At 38.6% G+C, this 19099-nt stretch overlaps 1 protein-coding gene across 1 annotated transcript in view; it reads left to right on the top strand.

Annotated features, from left to right (window-relative positions):
* Nucleotides 1-19099, top strand: part of PREX2 (phosphatidylinositol-3,4,5-trisphosphate dependent Rac exchange factor 2) — a 190491-nt gene that overhangs the window by 69249 nt on the left and 102143 nt on the right. The window contains exons 9-12 of the mRNA XM_076329593.1: nucleotides 3717-3820; nucleotides 11093-11242; nucleotides 14777-14921; nucleotides 17376-17476. Coding sequence (XP_076185708.1) covers nucleotides 3717-3820; nucleotides 11093-11242; nucleotides 14777-14921; nucleotides 17376-17476 — 500 coding nt within the window. The remainder of the gene's footprint in view (nucleotides 1-3716; nucleotides 3821-11092; nucleotides 11243-14776; nucleotides 14922-17375; nucleotides 17477-19099) is intronic.

Raw genomic sequence — 19099 nt, 5'->3', positions numbered from 1 at the left:
TTTTTCTCACAGTAGAGCGAATCCTCTGTATGCTGTTTCATAAGAATATTTGAACAACACCAAAGTCTTTTCTGCAGTTAATTGCAATATAAAAGTCAGCATTTTTAGAGGAAGTGTATTTCTCACACTCCAGGGAGAAGTGTATTTTGTAGGAATGCAGAATCCAAACGTTGAAGTGCAGGGAGAAGGAATCTGTTTTGTCAGTCTTCCACAACAGGTTATATGTGATGGCCTCACTCTCTTCTAGGAAGGGTAAACAGACTGAATTTTTAGCTCAAACAAATCAGTATTGCAGCTTATGCTGTAAAATTAGTCTCTACAGATTCAAGAGTTTCAAGCCTTGTATTTCTAATCAGGGAAAACAGCTAGAAAGCTGCTGCGTGCAGCATTGCAAGGAGCAATTCCTTAGTTCAGCAACAAGCTTCTGCAGTTAATGGTCGTCCAGTGCTCTTATGCTTCTGAGAAATAATGGTTCTCCTACATACAGGCATCCCTTTTGAAACTGCTTGAGTTTGTCTCTTTGATCCAGAAACTGTTTTTGAGTAGCCACTGAATACATATTACTGGTTAGATCCTTGATAGATTCCTAGATATGTGATAGACCTTGAGTATGCTCTCTAATAGCACTGTGAATACTATTATCTTTGCCTCTGCCTCTGCACACTTGTGGATGGTGTCAGAGGAAACTCCACCATTGACCTCAGTGTCCAGTCAAGGAAACTGTCTGCAGCTGCTGAAACTGTTGCTTCATAAATCCAGGTTCTATTGTCATCACCACAGCCGTGTCCATCAGATCAGTGTGACTGCTGTAAGATTTTCAAGGGTAGTTCCAGATTTGATAGCCAACTTTCATCCTGTTTTTCCAACCGTCTTTTACCAGTGCCCTGGATTGTCTGTAGCATCCGAGTGAAAGATATCTTGCTTGTAATATCCATTTGTTTTGATCAGTGCTCTGGCTTGGCAGTGGTCATGTGTCAGTTAATGGATGGATCCTGGCCCAGCTGCTTTTGAAGGCTGTGCATGAGAGGATGGTCAAGTGCAGTGTTAACGGCAAAATGTATGCTTGGTGCATCTGGGTGAAGGTTGTTGGACATGCAGTCCAGCGTGTGGGAGCACACAGCACCATCAACTTGAGGATGAAAAGGCTGATCAGGCAGGCTGATGCCGTAATGATTTCCTCCTCCCCCATTGTTTTAGCTGGGAAATAGTGGCTGCTTATCATCCTCTTCTTGCTACATGTTCTTAGTGGGGGCAGATGAAAGGGAAGGAGATATGAGGGTTGGATAATAGAGACCAGAACTCCTATATATGTGTACCACAATATCCATGTGTTGCGTAGTCTAGTTATAACCTCAGATGTATCTAAACAGCTACAACCAGCAAAGTAAATGGAAATTTATGCATAAAATGCATGAATCTGAAACCAATTTTTAAGGGATGCTTTAAAATTTTATTAGCAACCCTTGTTGTCTGCTATTGTATGTAGTTTATATATGGTATTTTTCACACGAGTTTTTGCAGAGGACTCGTAATTCCAAAGTATTATTTTAAATATTTAAAAAATTATATTTCCAAATAAGTTTATACTCATATTCATGATGTCATACATAAGAGCAGGTGGCTAGGGGATGGATATCCCTTTTCTCTCCTCCTGTGCTAATTATAGACTTGTGGTTAGATTCACTGTAGCACCTGTAGAGCTTCTTGCTGAACCAATATGTGGGGAAGATCGGACTCATCAGTATGTGGTATGGAAAGTAGAAAGTGGTAGTAGTGGAAAGTAGCCATGGAACCTATTGATCAAGAATGTCTTAGAAGAATTTCTCTAAATTGTAAAGCTGCTAAGCTTGTTCTGCAAGGACCTTACTGGAAATGCTGATTTTTCTAGTGGGTTACTACATAAGAAGCTGCTGGCTAACCCTGAGGGAGATGTAAAAATCTTCTTCCCCAGTGAATATTGTTTCCTCCTATAGATTACTCTGTTAACAGTGAAGCATTTACATGTGAGAAGATAGGTAATTTATACTTGACTAGCTATAGTGAATCAGTCCTTTGTTTTTAAGTTTCAACTCTTGCTTAGGTTGCAGAACTTTTGGAACAGTTGAGTATCAACCATTTTAAGAACCTTGTGAACCTTCAACACCTACCTAGTGTTGAATACTGAATTTATTTCAAGGATATCATTCTGCAACTGCTCAGTTTCATTTTTATGTAGACTGGTTCAATATAAACTCATGCTCTTTTCAAAATTTCTAATTACTGCTATATTTTGTTGTCTGGCAATTACAATTAAACTACTGATTACATAGTATCTTTTCACTTGTCCACCACTAAATTGCATATTTTTGTAGCCATATTCTAGCTAAAATGCACTATTGGATGAAAATCTCAAAATACATGAAAGGTCAATGATTTCTTTAGTTTTGAGCAATCGTGCCCTACATGTCATTGGCTGGTACCATGGTGACACCTCTGCAGACATGAGAATAACTTGATTTAGAACATAGTTCCAGGGTTTATGGTGGAAAATGAATTGATTATATGCCAGCAAGATACTTCGGGTATTGACTGGCAAGTAGGTAAAGAAAGTGTTGCTCACAGGAGGTTTGTATTTTGGAAATTTTACAAAAATTGTCCTATTTTTATGGTACGAGATATTTTATGTAATTTTTAAGCATCCTTTTGCTGCGGAGTTGTATAAATGTGTATTACTAAATTTGGGTTCATAGGTACAAAGGTCACTAGAGTTATTGTATTTACCTCACTTTGGAGAGAAAAAATGTGTGATACTGAACCTTTATGCTTGCTGCTGCTTTTTTTTTTTTTTTTTAAGATACATTACCCAGTTTTTGAATAAGAAACTTACAGTATAGTAGAGTTACTCATTAGACAGTAATGATTGAGAGGCAGGTAATTTTCTGAAGATTAGTACCTCTCTGGAATGAGTCAAGGTCAGAATTCAGAGGATCATTAATTCTCAGGAACTGACCTTTGTTTGATATACAGTATTAATTATCATTATAGCCCAAAATGGACAGAAAATCATCCCTGGCTTATCTGAGGTGGGAAAAGCTGCCTAGAACTGGGATTCTCAAAAAGCCTCGACTTCACTGGGAACAGAGTTATAGCAATGCAGAGTGCTTTGGAATATGTCACTGTGAAACTTCCCCAGAATTTCAGCAATTCTTAATTATAATTCTTGGTTAACCCTTATGTGAGGCGGAAAAAATGTCTTCATAGTTCTTCCATGCATAAATCCCAATTATGAGGCTGATGTGTGTAGGTCAAGATTTATATCCAAAGGTGTTCTTATTTCATTTTTTCAGTCATTCAACCCTTGTGTTGAATTTCTTGACTAGCATAAGGAGGCTTAAACCAGTTAGCATGAAAGATCCTGCCAATGCAGTATTTTGTCTTTGATGGCAGGCAGTGGCATATAAGTACCAAGGTGTTGGAACAGGGCATTTACAGAATGAGACTTTCCTGATAAACTCTCATATCAGCCAGCAATTTGCAGCTTACTGTTACGAGAGGTAGCATCTTTGCTTTAGCATCAGCAGTGTCCCATTCAGCAATGGTTTCCGCAGTTCAATTGCACATGTATAAATGGGTTGTGATTCTTACAGTAGCCTTTAAATGCTACATGTACAGGTAGCATTGCAGAAACATAGCAAAAGGTGGTGGATGACATGCTCCTCTGTTCTTTCTTCTGTCAGGCGGTTGAAGAACAGCAAAGCGTCTACAGATGGCCATCGTTACCTTTTTCGTGGCAGAATAAACACAGAAGTGATGGAAGTAGAGAATGTAGATGATGGAACAGGTGAGTATATTTGTGTTGCCACTTTTCAGGGTCTATCTGCTCATATCAAAACTCTGCTGCTGTGACACATCATTGCTTTCATACATTATTAGCCGGGCAGTTGTAGATGACTGTTTTACGCCAACATGAACAGAGTAATAAAATAAGGTGACATTTATTACTCAACTGAAATCATATATTTAACTTCACTTTACAGCATTCCAGCACTCCTAAATAGGTTATCCCTAGGTATGTGACATATTTGTAAAAGCAAATGGAAAAGTTACCTCTGTTGGAATGAAACCTCACCACTATAAATGCTGAAATTGTAACATAAGTGTTTAAGAAAAAAGGAAGTGGGTTTTTTTAATACCTTTAGGGATATAATCCATATGACTGCTTGAAATTTTCATGACATACATTAGAAAAGTGAAAACCCAAAGTATTTCTACAAATGGCATTTTTTCTTTTAGAAACTTGAGTTTAACCTTTGAACTTAACAATTATTATTTCCTTACAATTAATAAAGAAAACCTGAAACACTTTGGGCTTTTTAATATATAACTGAAAAAAAATTATGGGAAACTTGCAGTGGCATTGCAAATACGTAGGTCTGGAGGAAATTTCTGTGAGTTATATGTTACTTCTCCTCATTTTAAAATAGCATTATGTTTGCCCTACATCTACTATGGATTCCAGGCATTTCTTAATGTAACTTCTTTCTAAAATTGAGCATTAATGACAAGGATTGTACAGCTTAAGTAAGCTTAGAATCATAGAATCATAGAATCATTGAGGTTGGAAAAGACCTCTAAGATCATTGAGTCCAACCATCGACCCAACACCACCACCCACTAAACCATGTCCCTAAGTGCCTCATCTACTCGTCTTTTAAATACCTCCAGAGATGGGGACTCAACCACTTCCCTGGGCAGCCTGTTCCAATGTTTAACCACTCCTTCAGTAAAGAAATTTTTCCTCACATCCAATCTAAACCTCCCCTGGTGCAACTTGAGGCCATTTCCTCTCGTCCTATCACTTGTTACTTGGGAGAAGAGACCGACACCCACCTCGCTACAACCTCCTTTCAGGGAGTTGTAGAGAGCGATGAGGTCTCCCCTCAGCCTCCTTTTCTGCAGGCTAAACAGTCCCAGTTCCCTCAGCCGCTCCTCATAAGACTTGTTCTCCAGACCCCTCACCAGCTTCGTTGCCCTTCTCTGGACACGCTCCAGCACCTCGACGTCCTTCTTGTAGTGAGGGGCCCAAAACTGAACACAGTATTCGAGGTGCAGCCTCACCAGTGCCGAGTACAGCGGCACGATCACTTCCCTACTCCTGCTGGCCACACTATTTCTGATACAGGCCAGGATGCCATTGGCCTTCTTGGCCGCCTGGGCACACTGCCGGCTCATGTTCAGCCGGCTGTCGACCAACACCCCCAGGTCCTTTTCTGCCAGGCAGCTTTCCAGCCACTCTTCCCCAAGCCTGTAGCGTTGCATGGGGTTGTTGTGGCTGAAGTGCAGGACCCGGCACTTGTCCTTGTTGAACCTCATACAGTTGGCCTCGCTTCATAGAAGTCCTTCACAGAAGTTAAATATTTCTTAAAAAATTAAGGTTTTTTTTTTTCTCTAATCTTTGAGTTCCTTGTTTTCAAAATAGTTCGCTCACCTCTTGTTCTACTGGGTAGACTTGGAGAACAGTTTGACTGTTGTTCTTACTGCAACAAACTAGTTTATTGGAAGGCTGTTGTGTCTTTCCTCCATCTCTTCTTGAAAGACAGAAGTCTTTCAACCTTTTGTCATGGGTCGTGTTTTCTAAGTTTTTATTACTTTTTGTGTCCTTTGGAGTTTGAGGGTTTTTTTCAGTTTGTTTGCATCTTTTGTATTATGAGGTGTCCAGAGCTGAAACTTCTCTTGTGCCAAGTAGAACAGAATAATTACTGTAGTGCTGCATGTGGGATGCCTATTTTACTAATCCCAGGATTGTTTGGCTTTTCTGAGAGCATTATTTTTCAATTTTTTAGTTTGTGTTCCAGAATACCACGCCAGCTCCTTTTGTGCAGTACTGGTGCCTATCCCATTATATCTTATACTGTGTTAATGTCTGAGAACAGGTCCTAATAATTACTTTCTTTTCTATGCTGAATTTTATCTTACTATTTCCACAATTTATTAAGCATATTTGTTTATGCAAAAAAGATAGTTGAGTGTTTCAGTCTTTTATGTCACATATTATTTGACTAACTTTCATTTATTTTCCTTCATCTTCCTTATACATGCTTTAGAAATAAAAGACAGTTTTCCTGTTTCCATGATGTCACTTTCTAAGACGGCATCTCTTTACTTATAACTCTTGGTGTTACTGTGGCCACAGAGGCTTATACCCACCATCTTCTTCCTGATGAATATTCCAAGAATTCTGTAACTTTTTTCTTTCACTGGTTCCAATCCCACATATTGCCACGCTTTTAGTGTTGGCTTTAGCAAATATTTCTTCCTTCCTCCTTCCATGACTCTCCTGTGTTTCTCAGATCTGTCCTACCTTTCTTCATTTGCTTGTTCTAGCTATCCAGTCTTTGATCTCTTTCACACTGTCCATTTTCCTTCCTGCCCGTTTGTTTTCTTCCTCAATGAATCTTCAAGTATAACTTGGCAAAGCACAAATCGTCTTCCTCTCTACTCCAGACACCAGTAGTCTAATTTCCTCCAGCCTCAGGAAATTTTGCTACTGTCCCCATTTCCTATAGCCATGCACACAGTACTGGAGGCTATCATGCTTCCTTCTCACGTGCTCTCCTGAGCCATATCAAATCTTGTCACTTTCATATATGCAACATTTCTAAAATCTGTCCTCCTGTCCACACTTCTGAGATATCAGTTAATGGTTTGGTTATTTTCATTTCTTGATTATTCTTACCTGCTTTTTTTTCCATATCCCCACATTTCCCACCTTCTCCATTTCAGTTTGTCCAATATCCTAAAATAATTTTCTCTTGTAATTGCTGCTATTTCATTCCTCCTTTCTATGTTTCTCTTTGAAATATGGAAATGTCTGTGTTATTTCCCTGGCCTGTGGCACCTTTCTGCCCTTTTCTTGCCTCCCCTTCCCCTTTTTTTAAAAAGAAACCAACCAAACCTGTTTTCCTTCCTTGTAGTCAGAAGTGCATTACCTCTTCTCACACTGTTACTTTTTCTTTCACTCAGATCACGATGCCCTTCTTTAACCTTACTCTTGTCTTTCTTTCTGTACCGTTCTCATTTGTTGCGCCCAGATGTCTTGTTTCTCATCCCCTGTAGTCATCCACGTTTGAACTGTAACCCAGTACTATTCTCCTGTGTTCTTTTTGTCTCATGTCATTCCCAAGTGCAGTAATCTGGTCGTCTGAGCCTCATTCACATTAGCTTTGCATGTGCTTTTTTTGGTGTTGTATTATTTTATTCTCCTTAATCATCTGTTACCTATCACTTTCTGTAATTCTTAATTTACAGTGCAAGCTCGGAGTGCAGAGTGCTTGTATTTTCATGCCTATGCATGACTCCTTCTCACGTACTCTTCATGGGTCACATTACAGACATTAAAGACTTGAGTCTAGATGATACTTCCACAGTTCTTTACTGTAGATTTTGGGATCCTCTGCTCACTTGGTATAAGGAACCATAGGGCTCCAGGGAACAGGGTAACTCAGAGCATTTGCTCTCAGTGTTGATAGAGGTAGGAATGTAGTCTTCGTTGTTTGTAAGTAGAAGCATAGAAATAGGAAAACAGATTCCCAGTGTGGTTTATTGTCATGCTAATGACATGCCTACAGAAATTAACAAAGCTTTTTCTGAAAAGCAATTTTTCTTTGATGAAATTAGGCCTTGGCTGAGCAGTACAGTTGGTGTAAGCTTTCTTTTTTGTTTCAGCATCATGAAGCACTCTGCCTTTTTTTGATTGCACTGATTAAAGTGGAATGCATATTACTTATCAGGGCAGGCTGTTTGTGTTCTTAAAACAATGTGGCTACACAACCACTTGCAAGTATAAGAAAGGTGGATATATTGTGATGGTATTGTTTTTTCTGTATTCGGTTTTTAAAATTCAATTTTGAGATAAAAGTGTATTTCTAAAGGCATTCACTAGCCATTAAATGAATGTTATTTAGTTTATGAAGACAAGCACTTAAGACTTAGGAAATACCAGATTTATGGTTGCTTACACTATCTTAGTTCTGTCCCCTGTTGTCTTGAAATGAGGCACGAAATAGAAAAAACACTACGTGCTAATAGTAACCAGAGACTGCATCATAAAAGTATACAGAGGAGGAAGGGAATTGATATTATGCAGCGGTTATTTCCTTGATATTTCTGAGTATCGGTGCTCCTAAGAACTGAAAGTCTGAGAAACTTAGAAGTACTTCAATACAGAGATTTCTGTTTGGTTTTTTTTAAGGGAAGAAACAAATTCTATTGTATATGGCTGTAACAAATTGCTTGTTATGCATCTCTCAAAGGTTTGAGTCTTGAATTTTGAACAATATATTACAGTTCAAATTACAAGCTTTAATGTATTACCAAGTATCATTAGAAGATGATGTCATCTTTCATCACCTTTTCTTAGGAAGTTGGAGACTTGATGATTTGTTAAACATGCTTGTTCAGACTTTCCATGGAGCAACCTGAAGTCTCATGCACTTCTTCCTTCTGTAACCATTATGTCAGGTTTGCAAATCATTTGTTTAGGCTGACTGGCAGCTGTGATTGCCTTGATGTGAAGAGTGTGCATGTATCCTGTGCAGCTGGCCAGTCAGAACTTGCATACCTCCTGGCTGGCCGGCCAGCACATCTGCAGCTCTTGACCAGATTTTGTCCAATAGCCAGTCCAAAAAAAGGTATGAGTTCATATGGGATGATGGCGGAATGCTGAAATGCTCTTCAGGAGACTATGGGCATGGGTGTATTGGGGAGAACAAATTGCTCACAGTAGCCTTGGAAGATTGTAGTCATGGGGAACACGGGGAGCAAAAGAGAAAGCAGGGGTGTTGCAGTTAAAGGCAGAGGTTGGAGTGAAGCTGGGCGTCACAGGAATGGGTTACTATTGCAATATTGGGCGATAGCTACCCATTTTCCTCCACCTGAACTCATTGCCATCTGTATACATTAGGCAGTCTTAGTACCTAGCTAGGTGACTGGGCTTTTCACAGAATTCAGTGAGTTTGTAGTGGCATGAGATAAATGTGGTCAAAGTGCCAGCTCTCCTGGCCCTGCAGTTACAGACCTTCAGATACCAAGGAAGCTGCATGTTTAAAATGTCATCTCTACATCGAGATATTCAAGTGGCTGGATGAGCCATTTTTTCTGAATTAAACTACTAAGTTGACGCCAAATTTCTGTCCGAAGTGGAATGGGAGGATCTAAATCCATTTGTGAGTCTGAGCCAGAATTTTACAATTTTTTTGCCACAATTTTAACTGCTACGGATCACTGCATTAGAGATCATAATATTTCCCTATATAACATGGGTGTTGTGATGATAGCTATATGGTAACAAAGACCACAGGAAAAACATCACCCTGTAGTTTTATATGTATTAACCTCTAACTTAATAAATAAACAAAAAGGCGCAGCTAGTGCCATATTGCAAGGTTTATAAGTATATGCTTAAATAATACAAAGGGACCTTAACCTTCCTTCCTCCAGTAGTGCTCCTGCCTCTGATCTCCAAAGGGCTGCAGTCTGTCAGTTGAGAGCTTCTGTCTGAGGCTTCTTTCTTTTCCCTGACTTTTGACTCTGATTTTCTGACAGTGCATGAATGATATGATGGCTAGTTTTCAAGACACGGTGTTTTTAAAGGGACAAAGGATATTATGCATAGGTTATGTGACTAAAAATATGATAAATAGGTACGTAGTATAAACATGATGTTGCAAAAATAACTTTCTTCATTTTTTTCCTTGTCATAGACTTGCTTGCACTTTCTTGTACACTTGAGTACTAGAAAGTTTTGTTGGTTTAGAAAGTAGCCATCAGTCTCATTTTCTAGTAGTTCCTGACATTTCCCAGCCCAGTATACAAAGCTTGGCTGCTTTCCATCTAATTAAAATGCAGAGTTTTTGAAAGGATACTAGCATGTCTGCTGAGATTTATGATAAATCTTAGCTAGCATTTCAGCAAGGGTTTCAGTTTCAGAAAATCCCATCTCATTACACAAAACAGGGCTGAATTATGAAAAAGTAGTGACAAAGTAAAAAGCTCTGTAGTAGTTATAGTAGTTCAGGGCGGGCCCCAGGACTTTCTTGCCTCTTAATGAAAGTTCACGGTGATCGAATGTTGACCTTTGATTCTTTAATGTTTTGTACAATAGTTGCGAGTCTTAGTTTTAATCTGTATTTTATGCAAAAAATTATATTTGTTATCATGGGACACTTATGCCTCACTAATTTTCCCCCAGGAAATGCATGTAATCCTAGTGAAGGATATTCAAGGGTGTTAGTTTTGGAGAGGAAGTCTGTTTAGCTAATTTCTGAATAAGATTTATGGACTAGCATGTTAAAATCAAACTTATATAAGTAAAGAAAGAGTAATAAGTAGTTAATTGCTTTTTATAGCATAGCAGTTTACATGTTAACAGTCAGAAGGTCTAGATATCCAAGAACATCAGCAATTGTTACGTCTCTCCCACAATGTGTTGTTAAAAACATATTTCAAAAATTATGCATTTGGTTAATGCATTTTTTGAAATCATAGTAAATCTTGTATTGTATTTCAGTTTGTGTAAACAACTAAGTGTATCTATATTTCTTTATTCAGGTAACCAGTAAAGATACATCAAATCTATATGATTTGCTTACTCGTCAAACAGAAGTTGTATTTTCCCCCTGTATATTTAATCCTTTTTTAAATTTAATAGTAAATCATTCAATCAGCACAGCAGCTCTGAGTAATTTAAGGGGCAAAACCCAGTGCTGCTTTTTAAGGAATTATTTATCACAGTTTAACACAAACAAAAGTACTCCAACTACCGTGATCTGTTCTTTTAATAGGACTCTGCCTGTTTTAGTGTTGAGTTTATACCTTCTTCCATATGCTAAGCAATTCTCTGTTACATTTTCAAAAGGACATTATTTACTAAAAGTTAAAAGTACAGCTTATTAAGTTATAACGTAGTTCACAAGCAGCACAGATAACTTCAAATTCGTTTCTATTCTTCTGTATTTCCTGAGCTTTATGTATAATGATAAGAGTTCTTAATAATTATAACAACTACTGCTTTTTTAAGAGTTGGTGCTCTTTAAGCCATTTTATCTATTCCCAGCTGACTATCACAGCAGTGGCCACACTGTTATTAATGGCTGGAAGATCCACAACACAGCAAAGAACAAATGGTTTGTATGCATGGCAAAAACCCCTGAAGAGAAGCAAGAATGGCTGGAAGCTATTTTGAAAGAGCGAGAGAGAAGAAAAGGTAGGTTAATAAACTTCTCTGTGTTGCTTTGCCAGAAAGCCATACTGTGTTTTTATGTTGAGATATAAAGCAAAACCAGCTGCTAGGCAAACTTGTGGTGTCAGGTTCAGCTGAAGGTTTATGAATACGAGCTTGGAAAAAAGAAATCAAACTTGCACTGGGAAGGGTATAATGGCTTGAATCATGTATGCTGGTAGTGAATGCTCTTTTGGAAATGGGTAGATGTTTTCATCTATGATTTTACAGCTTATCCTCAACCAGTATAAATTGTCATAATTTCATTGAGGCCTGTGAACTTATTACGGTTTATGGTATATGAGGGACTATCCTAAATGCCTTTTGGGATTTGCATTCATTGATTCCTTTTTGTGACTGGACATTTGAATCACTGAAATGAGCAGGTCTTCTGTGTTGGATCTTCATGCAGATGAACCCAACATGAAATGGTACAGAATATACCTACAACCCCATCTTTGATGTATTCTCCCCTCCCCAAGAAAGTAAGAAATCACCATTGGCAAACAACTATCTTTTTTGAATAACTGAACTAAGGTGGAAGAATACTTGGATGAAATATAATCCTGATCTCAAATGTGACCACGAATAACCTCATGTATTCAAGGTGAACCCAGCACAAAGTAGAACCAGGGAAAGATGATGCATCATAATCTTCTGGAGCTAATTTCATTTGCAAGCTGAAATATCCTAATCAGTAATGAAGTTTGGAGCCTTGGTATTGAAAGAAAATATGACCTTGTAGTTAGATCTGGGATTCTTTCCCTGGTCTGCGTAGATTTTCTGTCGCCTGTTGCAGTAGCTGTTGTTTTGTGCCTCCGTTGTAAATGGCGACTAACAATACTTACTTTGGTCTTTTAAAGTTGAATACTGGAAGTTTGTAGAACATTTGCCGTAGGATCAGAGCTTCAACTAGGGTGTTTGAGCACTGGCTAATTAATAGTGCCGTCAGGAATTAATAGTACAAAAGCTAAAAAGATGCCTTAGAGGTCTAAAAACTCAACATTTTAAAAATAGCAAATGAAAAGGCAATGTGGTAGAGATGGTGTCAAATACAACAAACCCCAGGTTTGTCTGCTTCTGTATAGGGCCTTGTCTGGAACTGGCTAAAAAGGTTTTTAACAAATCCCACTTCACTGTTAAGTTTCTTGGCTCCCTTAGACTCTTGATACCTTTAGGTAAGAAATAGAAAGAGTAATTAGTATTTTATGTTGATGTGTTCTTACTATTTCATACTGTACTATTGAGCAGCTGGTAGTAGAGGTGACTTTGAGCTAAACCTTGCCAAGAGTGAAGTCTGAGGTAGCCATCCCAAAGTCAAGGCATGTCTTAGGATTTTAGCATCCTATGATTCGGGGAAATTCTCAGCTCCTGGTGTTCTCAGTGGATTTGCCACCAAGGAGACAACCATGAAAGAAAGAGGTGAGGATTTGGTACACACTTGGACTCAGTTTGCAACACAGAATCTTCAAAAATATTTCTTGAATATCTCTGTTACTCTATCAACTTATAAATTTATCCATCTCCTCCAGAACAGTGATTTTTTTTCAAAATATCTGAATAAGCACCTCTTGCAAAGCAGGATGCATCAACTTAATTGCAGTCAAGTTGCCAAATGACTCGGGAACCAAACGGCTGTCTTTTTAGAATGCAAATACTGTTATCTAAATGTAGCTGTAACACTTTCCCATTCAATGTGAACATAAAGATGCTTTAATTGTATGTTTACTTAATAAGACATGGAGCCTGTTCATGTGTGTATATATATAGGCAATTCCACTGAAGTCTTAAGTGACTGCACATGTGAGAACAGTGTTTTATCTCCTTTGCAAGTCTGAGACGAACGAAATCAAATGAACATACTTCCCACATCTCCTGGGCTAGGAGTGAGGCTCATGTGAGTGACTCCCTCCTGGTTGTGCTGTGTGTGCCCGTGCATTTCTTTGTAGTGGTGCTGTAGACCCCACATCTCACACAGACTGGCAGATTGCAGTGATTTCCAGACTAGGTAGATACGGCATGTGGAGCAGGAGTGGCGCACGGAAATACAGCTTGAGTGTGCCGTGTAGTTGGGGCTTGCTGGGCTGTTTGTGTTGGGAGACTCAGAGATTCAGTGTACTCAGGGAAACTCAACCTATAGTTCTATTTTGAATCCATATAGCAGAAGTGGAGCAAAATGGAGAGAATGCCCTGAATGAAGTACTTCAGCAGAGATTTCAGCATTTGTAATTGAATTATTAACTAGGACCACTTTATAGATTGTATTTTCTTGCTAGGAGAAATCAAGCTGAATTGGAAACTTTTTGCTAGGAGGTCTTTCTGTCAGTTTTGGGGCTTTCCTGTAACCACCTGAGGCATTCAGCAAGTTAGAAATTTATTTAAAAGATGATCATCTTCAAGGCTGATGATGCTGTGATGACCTGATTCAAACAGTCAATACAAATAAAAGCATCAACATCGTATAAGCTCCAAAAGTAGTACATTGGTTAAGTTTTCTTTTCCCGGGAATACATCAGGGTTTATCTGTTTGTGTGATATCACCACTATCTAGTTCATGGATAATGAGACACACTCCTGTATCTGTGTCCAGTACCACTGTTAGCTTTTTCTCATGACAGGTACATTTTTTCTGGCTATATTTTCAGAATTAAAGAAGTGGCAGACTATTACTCAGATTGAATATGTACAGTTATAGTTTTAAAAACGTGAAAATCTGAACAGAAACTGAGAACATGTACACAAGACATTCTGGAAATGTGTGTTTTTGTCCAGAATTAATAATTTTTTATTGAGAAAGCACATGGTATATGAAGGTCTGTGGTATTCCTTGGAAGCACAAGCTTCTGTGAGTGGCCAGTAGGATGCATAATTCAACAAAAACTGGTTTTGATCATCTGTTACTCAGAAAACACAACGATTTTCTCAAGAAGAGAAACAGGAAAAAATAAACCAGTAAGAAATATTGAAATAAAACCCTTGATAGCTTTCTGTTGTTGAAAAAATTCTGAAGCAAATAAAAATCAAGTTTTGCATATGCTTTTGTGGAAAAGGGGTGAATTAATCTTATGTGAAAGTAACAGATGTATAACAGATAACTAGTTACTATTAATTGGAAATATGAAAAAGTTTCCTTTAAGTGAAAACATTTTTATTATCACACGGTAAGAGCAAAACCAAGGCCCTTTTCTTTTAAACCTATGAAGACATGAATACTCTCTTGCAAATGCTCATATACTGAAGTCTGAAAATCACAGCATTAGTATTTATTACTACAATATCAATGGTGATGTCGATATAGTAACATTTAACTTCACTATGAGGAACTTAAAGGTAGCATTTGATTATGCTTTATGAAGATCAGATGTTCATGGTTTAATCTTGATTGTGAGAAAAACAATGGAAAACAGTTCCTTTACCTTTATTTGTATGTAAAATGCGGGTATTGCTTCTCCATTTTGGGGAAGATACTGAAATACAATGGCAGTATCACTTCATAAAATTTTAATGCGTTTTTGGCAGGTTTAAAACTGGGCATGGAACAGGACACTTGGGTGATGATCTCTGAGCAAGGAGAAAGACTGTACAAAATGATGTGCAAACAAGGGAATCTCATCAAAGACAGGAAGAGGAAATTAACCACTTTCCCCAAATGCTTTCTTGGAAGGTATTATATGCATTTTAATAGCATGAATTTTAACCAGCTGAAAACACATTTTAAATCTTCTTTGGGATTCTGCGGAAACCACGCTTTATTTGTAATGTCTGTTAGGCCTATTTGCCTCCCAGAATTCAGTAAAAATGTAAATTGGTCTGCCTGAAATTTATGGATGTGTATTCATATTCCAAAGTAGCTTTATTAAGGGGACAAGGCTGCAAAGGCATGTTGAAAATATGAAAATGCATCAAATAAAATTGTTTCTTTAAAGAAATAATTCCCAACTTGTTTAATGCATTTTGTCTCTGAAATGCCTAGTTTAGAGTATCAAATTTGCTTTATTCCACTTAAAAAAAATCTCTGTTTCTAAAACTGTTTATGTCCTCCTCTTGCCTGAATGTCAGGGACAGAGTTACTAAGTAAAGTTTACAGGTTTAAAAATTTACCCCTATTATCATGAGGATCTTTATAATGCCATACTATACCTATGGCTTAAGAAGACTGAATGCAAGAGGAAGAGAAAGCAATAGGTACCCTGAAAATGTGTATATGACAAAAAAATTAGTTTTGGGGACGGAGGGGTTATCACTTATTTCATTTGACCGTAAGACAGCTAAATGTGGAAAGTATTAAGTACAGTGAGTGTTTTACACAAACACGTTTTAGTGAAGATAATGCACCACTGGGTTCAAAAGTGGAAATGAAACTTGGGAGATTTTCATGTGCCGTCAGAAGTCACATAGCTGATGAGAATTGAAACCAGGATTAAGATTAATGATTGAGTTGTGGTTGAATCATGTTCCCTCAGTGAAGTTGTTGGAAGCAGGTAAAGAATACGCTCATGGTGAGGAGCCATGTGTGAAACATTTAAACCTACCACCAAATGGCTGCTTTTCTATGCTATCTTTGAAGTGGACCCTTTTGAAGTACGCTTTTGCTCGTCCCTGGGTCACCAGTTAAAACCCATGAATGTGAGTGTTGCGCTACCTCACTACGCTGTTCTTTTGATTTGTAACACACATGCAAATATCTTAGGTGCTATAAATTCGACGTCTCTGAACTGCATCAGGTTTATTGTGAAATAAGCCAGGCATTTCCTGCACATACACTCTATACTTTCTGTATATGCTGAGGATGTCCATGTGTCTGACACGTCCCAGAAGTCTATCAGACTGCGATTATGTTCTGCCTTCACGGCATATCTGCCCTGGGCAGGTGCAGTAGGTATGCCTGGGATTGCCTTATATTTGACAGTCTGGTCACATGTGGCTATTCTACTTTAGGAAATCCCAGAAAACATGGAAATAGAATAGAATAGAGTAGAATATTTTCAGTTGGAAGGGACCTATAACGACCATCTAGTCCAACTGCCTGACCAGTTCATGGCTGACCAAAAGTTAAAGCGTGTTATTAAGGGCATTGTCCAAATGCCTCTTAAACACTGACAGGCTTGGGGCATCGACCACCTCTCTAGGAAGCCTGTTCCAGTGTTTGACCACCCTCTTGGTAAAGAAATGCTTCCTAATGTCCAGTCTAAACCTCCCCTGGTGCAGCTTTGAACCATTCCCATGCATCCTATCACTGGATACCAGGGAGAAGAGATCAGCACCTCCCTCTCCACTTCCCCTCCTCAGGAAGCTGTAGAGAGCAATGAGGTCGCCCGTCAGCCTCCTTTTCTCTGAACTAGGCAAACCCAAAGTCTTTAGCTGCTCCTCACGCATAGGACATTCCTTCCAGCCCTTTCACCAGCTTTGTTGCCCTCCTCTGGACGCATTCAAGGACCTTCACATCCTTCTTAAATTGTGGGGCCCAGAACTGCACACAGTGCTCAAGGTGGGGCCACACCAACGCTGAACACAGCAGCCTAATCACCTCTTTTGACCGGCTGGTCATACTGTTTGATGCACCCCAGGATGCGGTTTGCCCTCTTGGCTGCCAGGGCACACTGCTGACTCATATTGAGCCTGCTGTCGACCAGCACCCCCAGATCCCTTTCTGCAGGGCTGCTCTCCAGCCGCTCCTCTCCCAATTTATACTTGTGCCCAGCATTACTGCATCCCAGATGCAGAATCCGGCATTTCGACTTCTTAAATTTCATCCCAATAAAGATTACCCAATGCTCCAATCTATCTAGATCCCTCTGCAAGGCATCTTGTCCCTCAAGAGAGTCAACAGCACCTCCCAGTTTGGTATCATCAGCAAACTTGCTAATGGTGCACCATGTGCAAAGGTAAAACTTCTGAACAGAAAAGATATCTCAAGGGAAACCATATGTATTTATGTCAAAATAATAAAAAAGTTGAAATGAGTGGGTTTTTTAAAGGTGGTATGGCATTCTGAAGATCATTAGGCTTAAGTGTCACTTACTAGGCTAGTAAGAAACACTAGTAACTGAGAGGGAAATGTAGTCGATGTGGTGGTATGACATTTAAAGTTTGTTTATTGTATCTGTTTTTAATTCAGTGAATTTGTGTCCTGGTTGTTGGAAATTGGAGAGATACACAAATCTGAAGAGGGTGTTCATCTTGGCCAAGCTTTATTAGAGAATGGCATTATCCATCATGGTAAATATGATTAGTTTTAACTTACTTGTTTTCAAGGTAATTGTTGTAATTAGAGCGGACTTAATTTTGTTTGACAAAAAGGTGGTCTTGTTAATGCAAGACAGCTTGTTGAATCTGCATTATATCCTTGCAGGGACCTTATGGGGCTATTGTCCATGCCTAGAGGATTTACTGGGAGATGCTCCATTGATTTAATCAGATTACATCTATGCTGTTGGGATCACAACATTGCAAAGAGGGACCTAGAGAAACATTGCTATTCTCTTGTAAGCAAAAATAAATTCTGGGGGAACAGAGAACGTTAGACTGCTTTTAAGGATTTGAACCTTTTATTAAGGCCAGGCTTTTTAGGGATACATGTTCAACTAAGAATTGTAGAAGAGAGTGAGTCACAGTTGGCTGTTGATAAATGTGCCTGCGCATCTGTTAGGTATTACAAGCGGAGCTGGTGGAATCCAACCTAGAACCCAACAGTTTAATCTTTTGAATTTTAGGGCCTTATTTTCACTACTTTTTATAGTTACTAAAATTGATATTTTTATGCTGAAACTTTCGGTCAACTATCTGTGTTTAGCTCATTCTGGAGAGAAGTATCACTGAAATGGTTCAGTTTTTGAGCCAATAGGAAGGTTTGATTTCTGGAGGTAACTTGCATTGGCAACATTTTTCTCTTACCAGAGCAGGTCCTCATCTCTGTCCCATTTACAAGGCATAGTCCAGTAGGACCAAATAAGCGAGCTAGGGAAACTTCTGGTTTTGAAGGCATGTTTGGCTTAAAATACGTACAGTCACTTAAGAAAAAAACAACAGTGAAACAGTTGTGAAGTTAGCTACTGTTCCAGCATAGATCCAGGGTGTAAATTTAGATGGAATAATTGATAATATACAATTTAATGCTTCTATACTTCACCCAGCAATGAATTTAATACTTACTTTTTAAGTTCTTTGCCACGATGTTTTCAGTGTCCTTGACTGGAAAGAAAGTGGGAGTAACAGTGTCACTTAGCTGTGTGCATTTTAAACATAGGCAGAGTAGGAGGAAAAACATTAAGGTTATTCATCAGTAGTCATGTAGTCTTTAATTCTTTAATGTCAGTCTACATGATTTTCCTCCACCATCATTCAAATGTCAGATGCTATTATGTTTACTACACACACAGAATTGTTTTCAATGGAATGATTCTGTTGCCAAAGATTCTTCTCCTGATCTTGTAATTTATATCCCAAATACACTCATAGACTTTCTCAATACAGAGTTAAATGAATATTGTGTAATTTCATGAGATAAAAGGGTAATTAGAGCATGGAAATGTGAGCCAGACATGCTACTTTGAATAGTGGATCCAGCTGTGGTTCAGTGAAAATAGAATTCCTAAAATAAAGTTGAATGAACCATCTGTTTTCACAGAGGGAGCAAGAGAGAAAGAAAGTTTGGCTGTTACTCACATTGCAAATGTTATAGAGGGCTTTGTTAGACTTTGCATATTCACTATGCTGGCCATTGTTTTCACTGTGCTAGGCTTCATTCTAGCGATGCCAGACCCATGTTGTGGTGGGCATTGTTTTACTTTCTGGTGTGTGAACTTTTGCAAGTAGAAAAGTTATGGGTTTTCCGTGTTTTTT

The sequence above is a fragment of the Aptenodytes patagonicus genome, chromosome 2 (assembly GCF_965638725.1).
Source record: "Aptenodytes patagonicus chromosome 2, bAptPat1.pri.cur, whole genome shotgun sequence".
Classification (NCBI taxonomy): Eukaryota; Metazoa; Chordata; class Aves; order Sphenisciformes; family Spheniscidae; genus Aptenodytes; species Aptenodytes patagonicus.
This window is presented reverse-complemented; position numbering and strand designations above follow the sequence as displayed.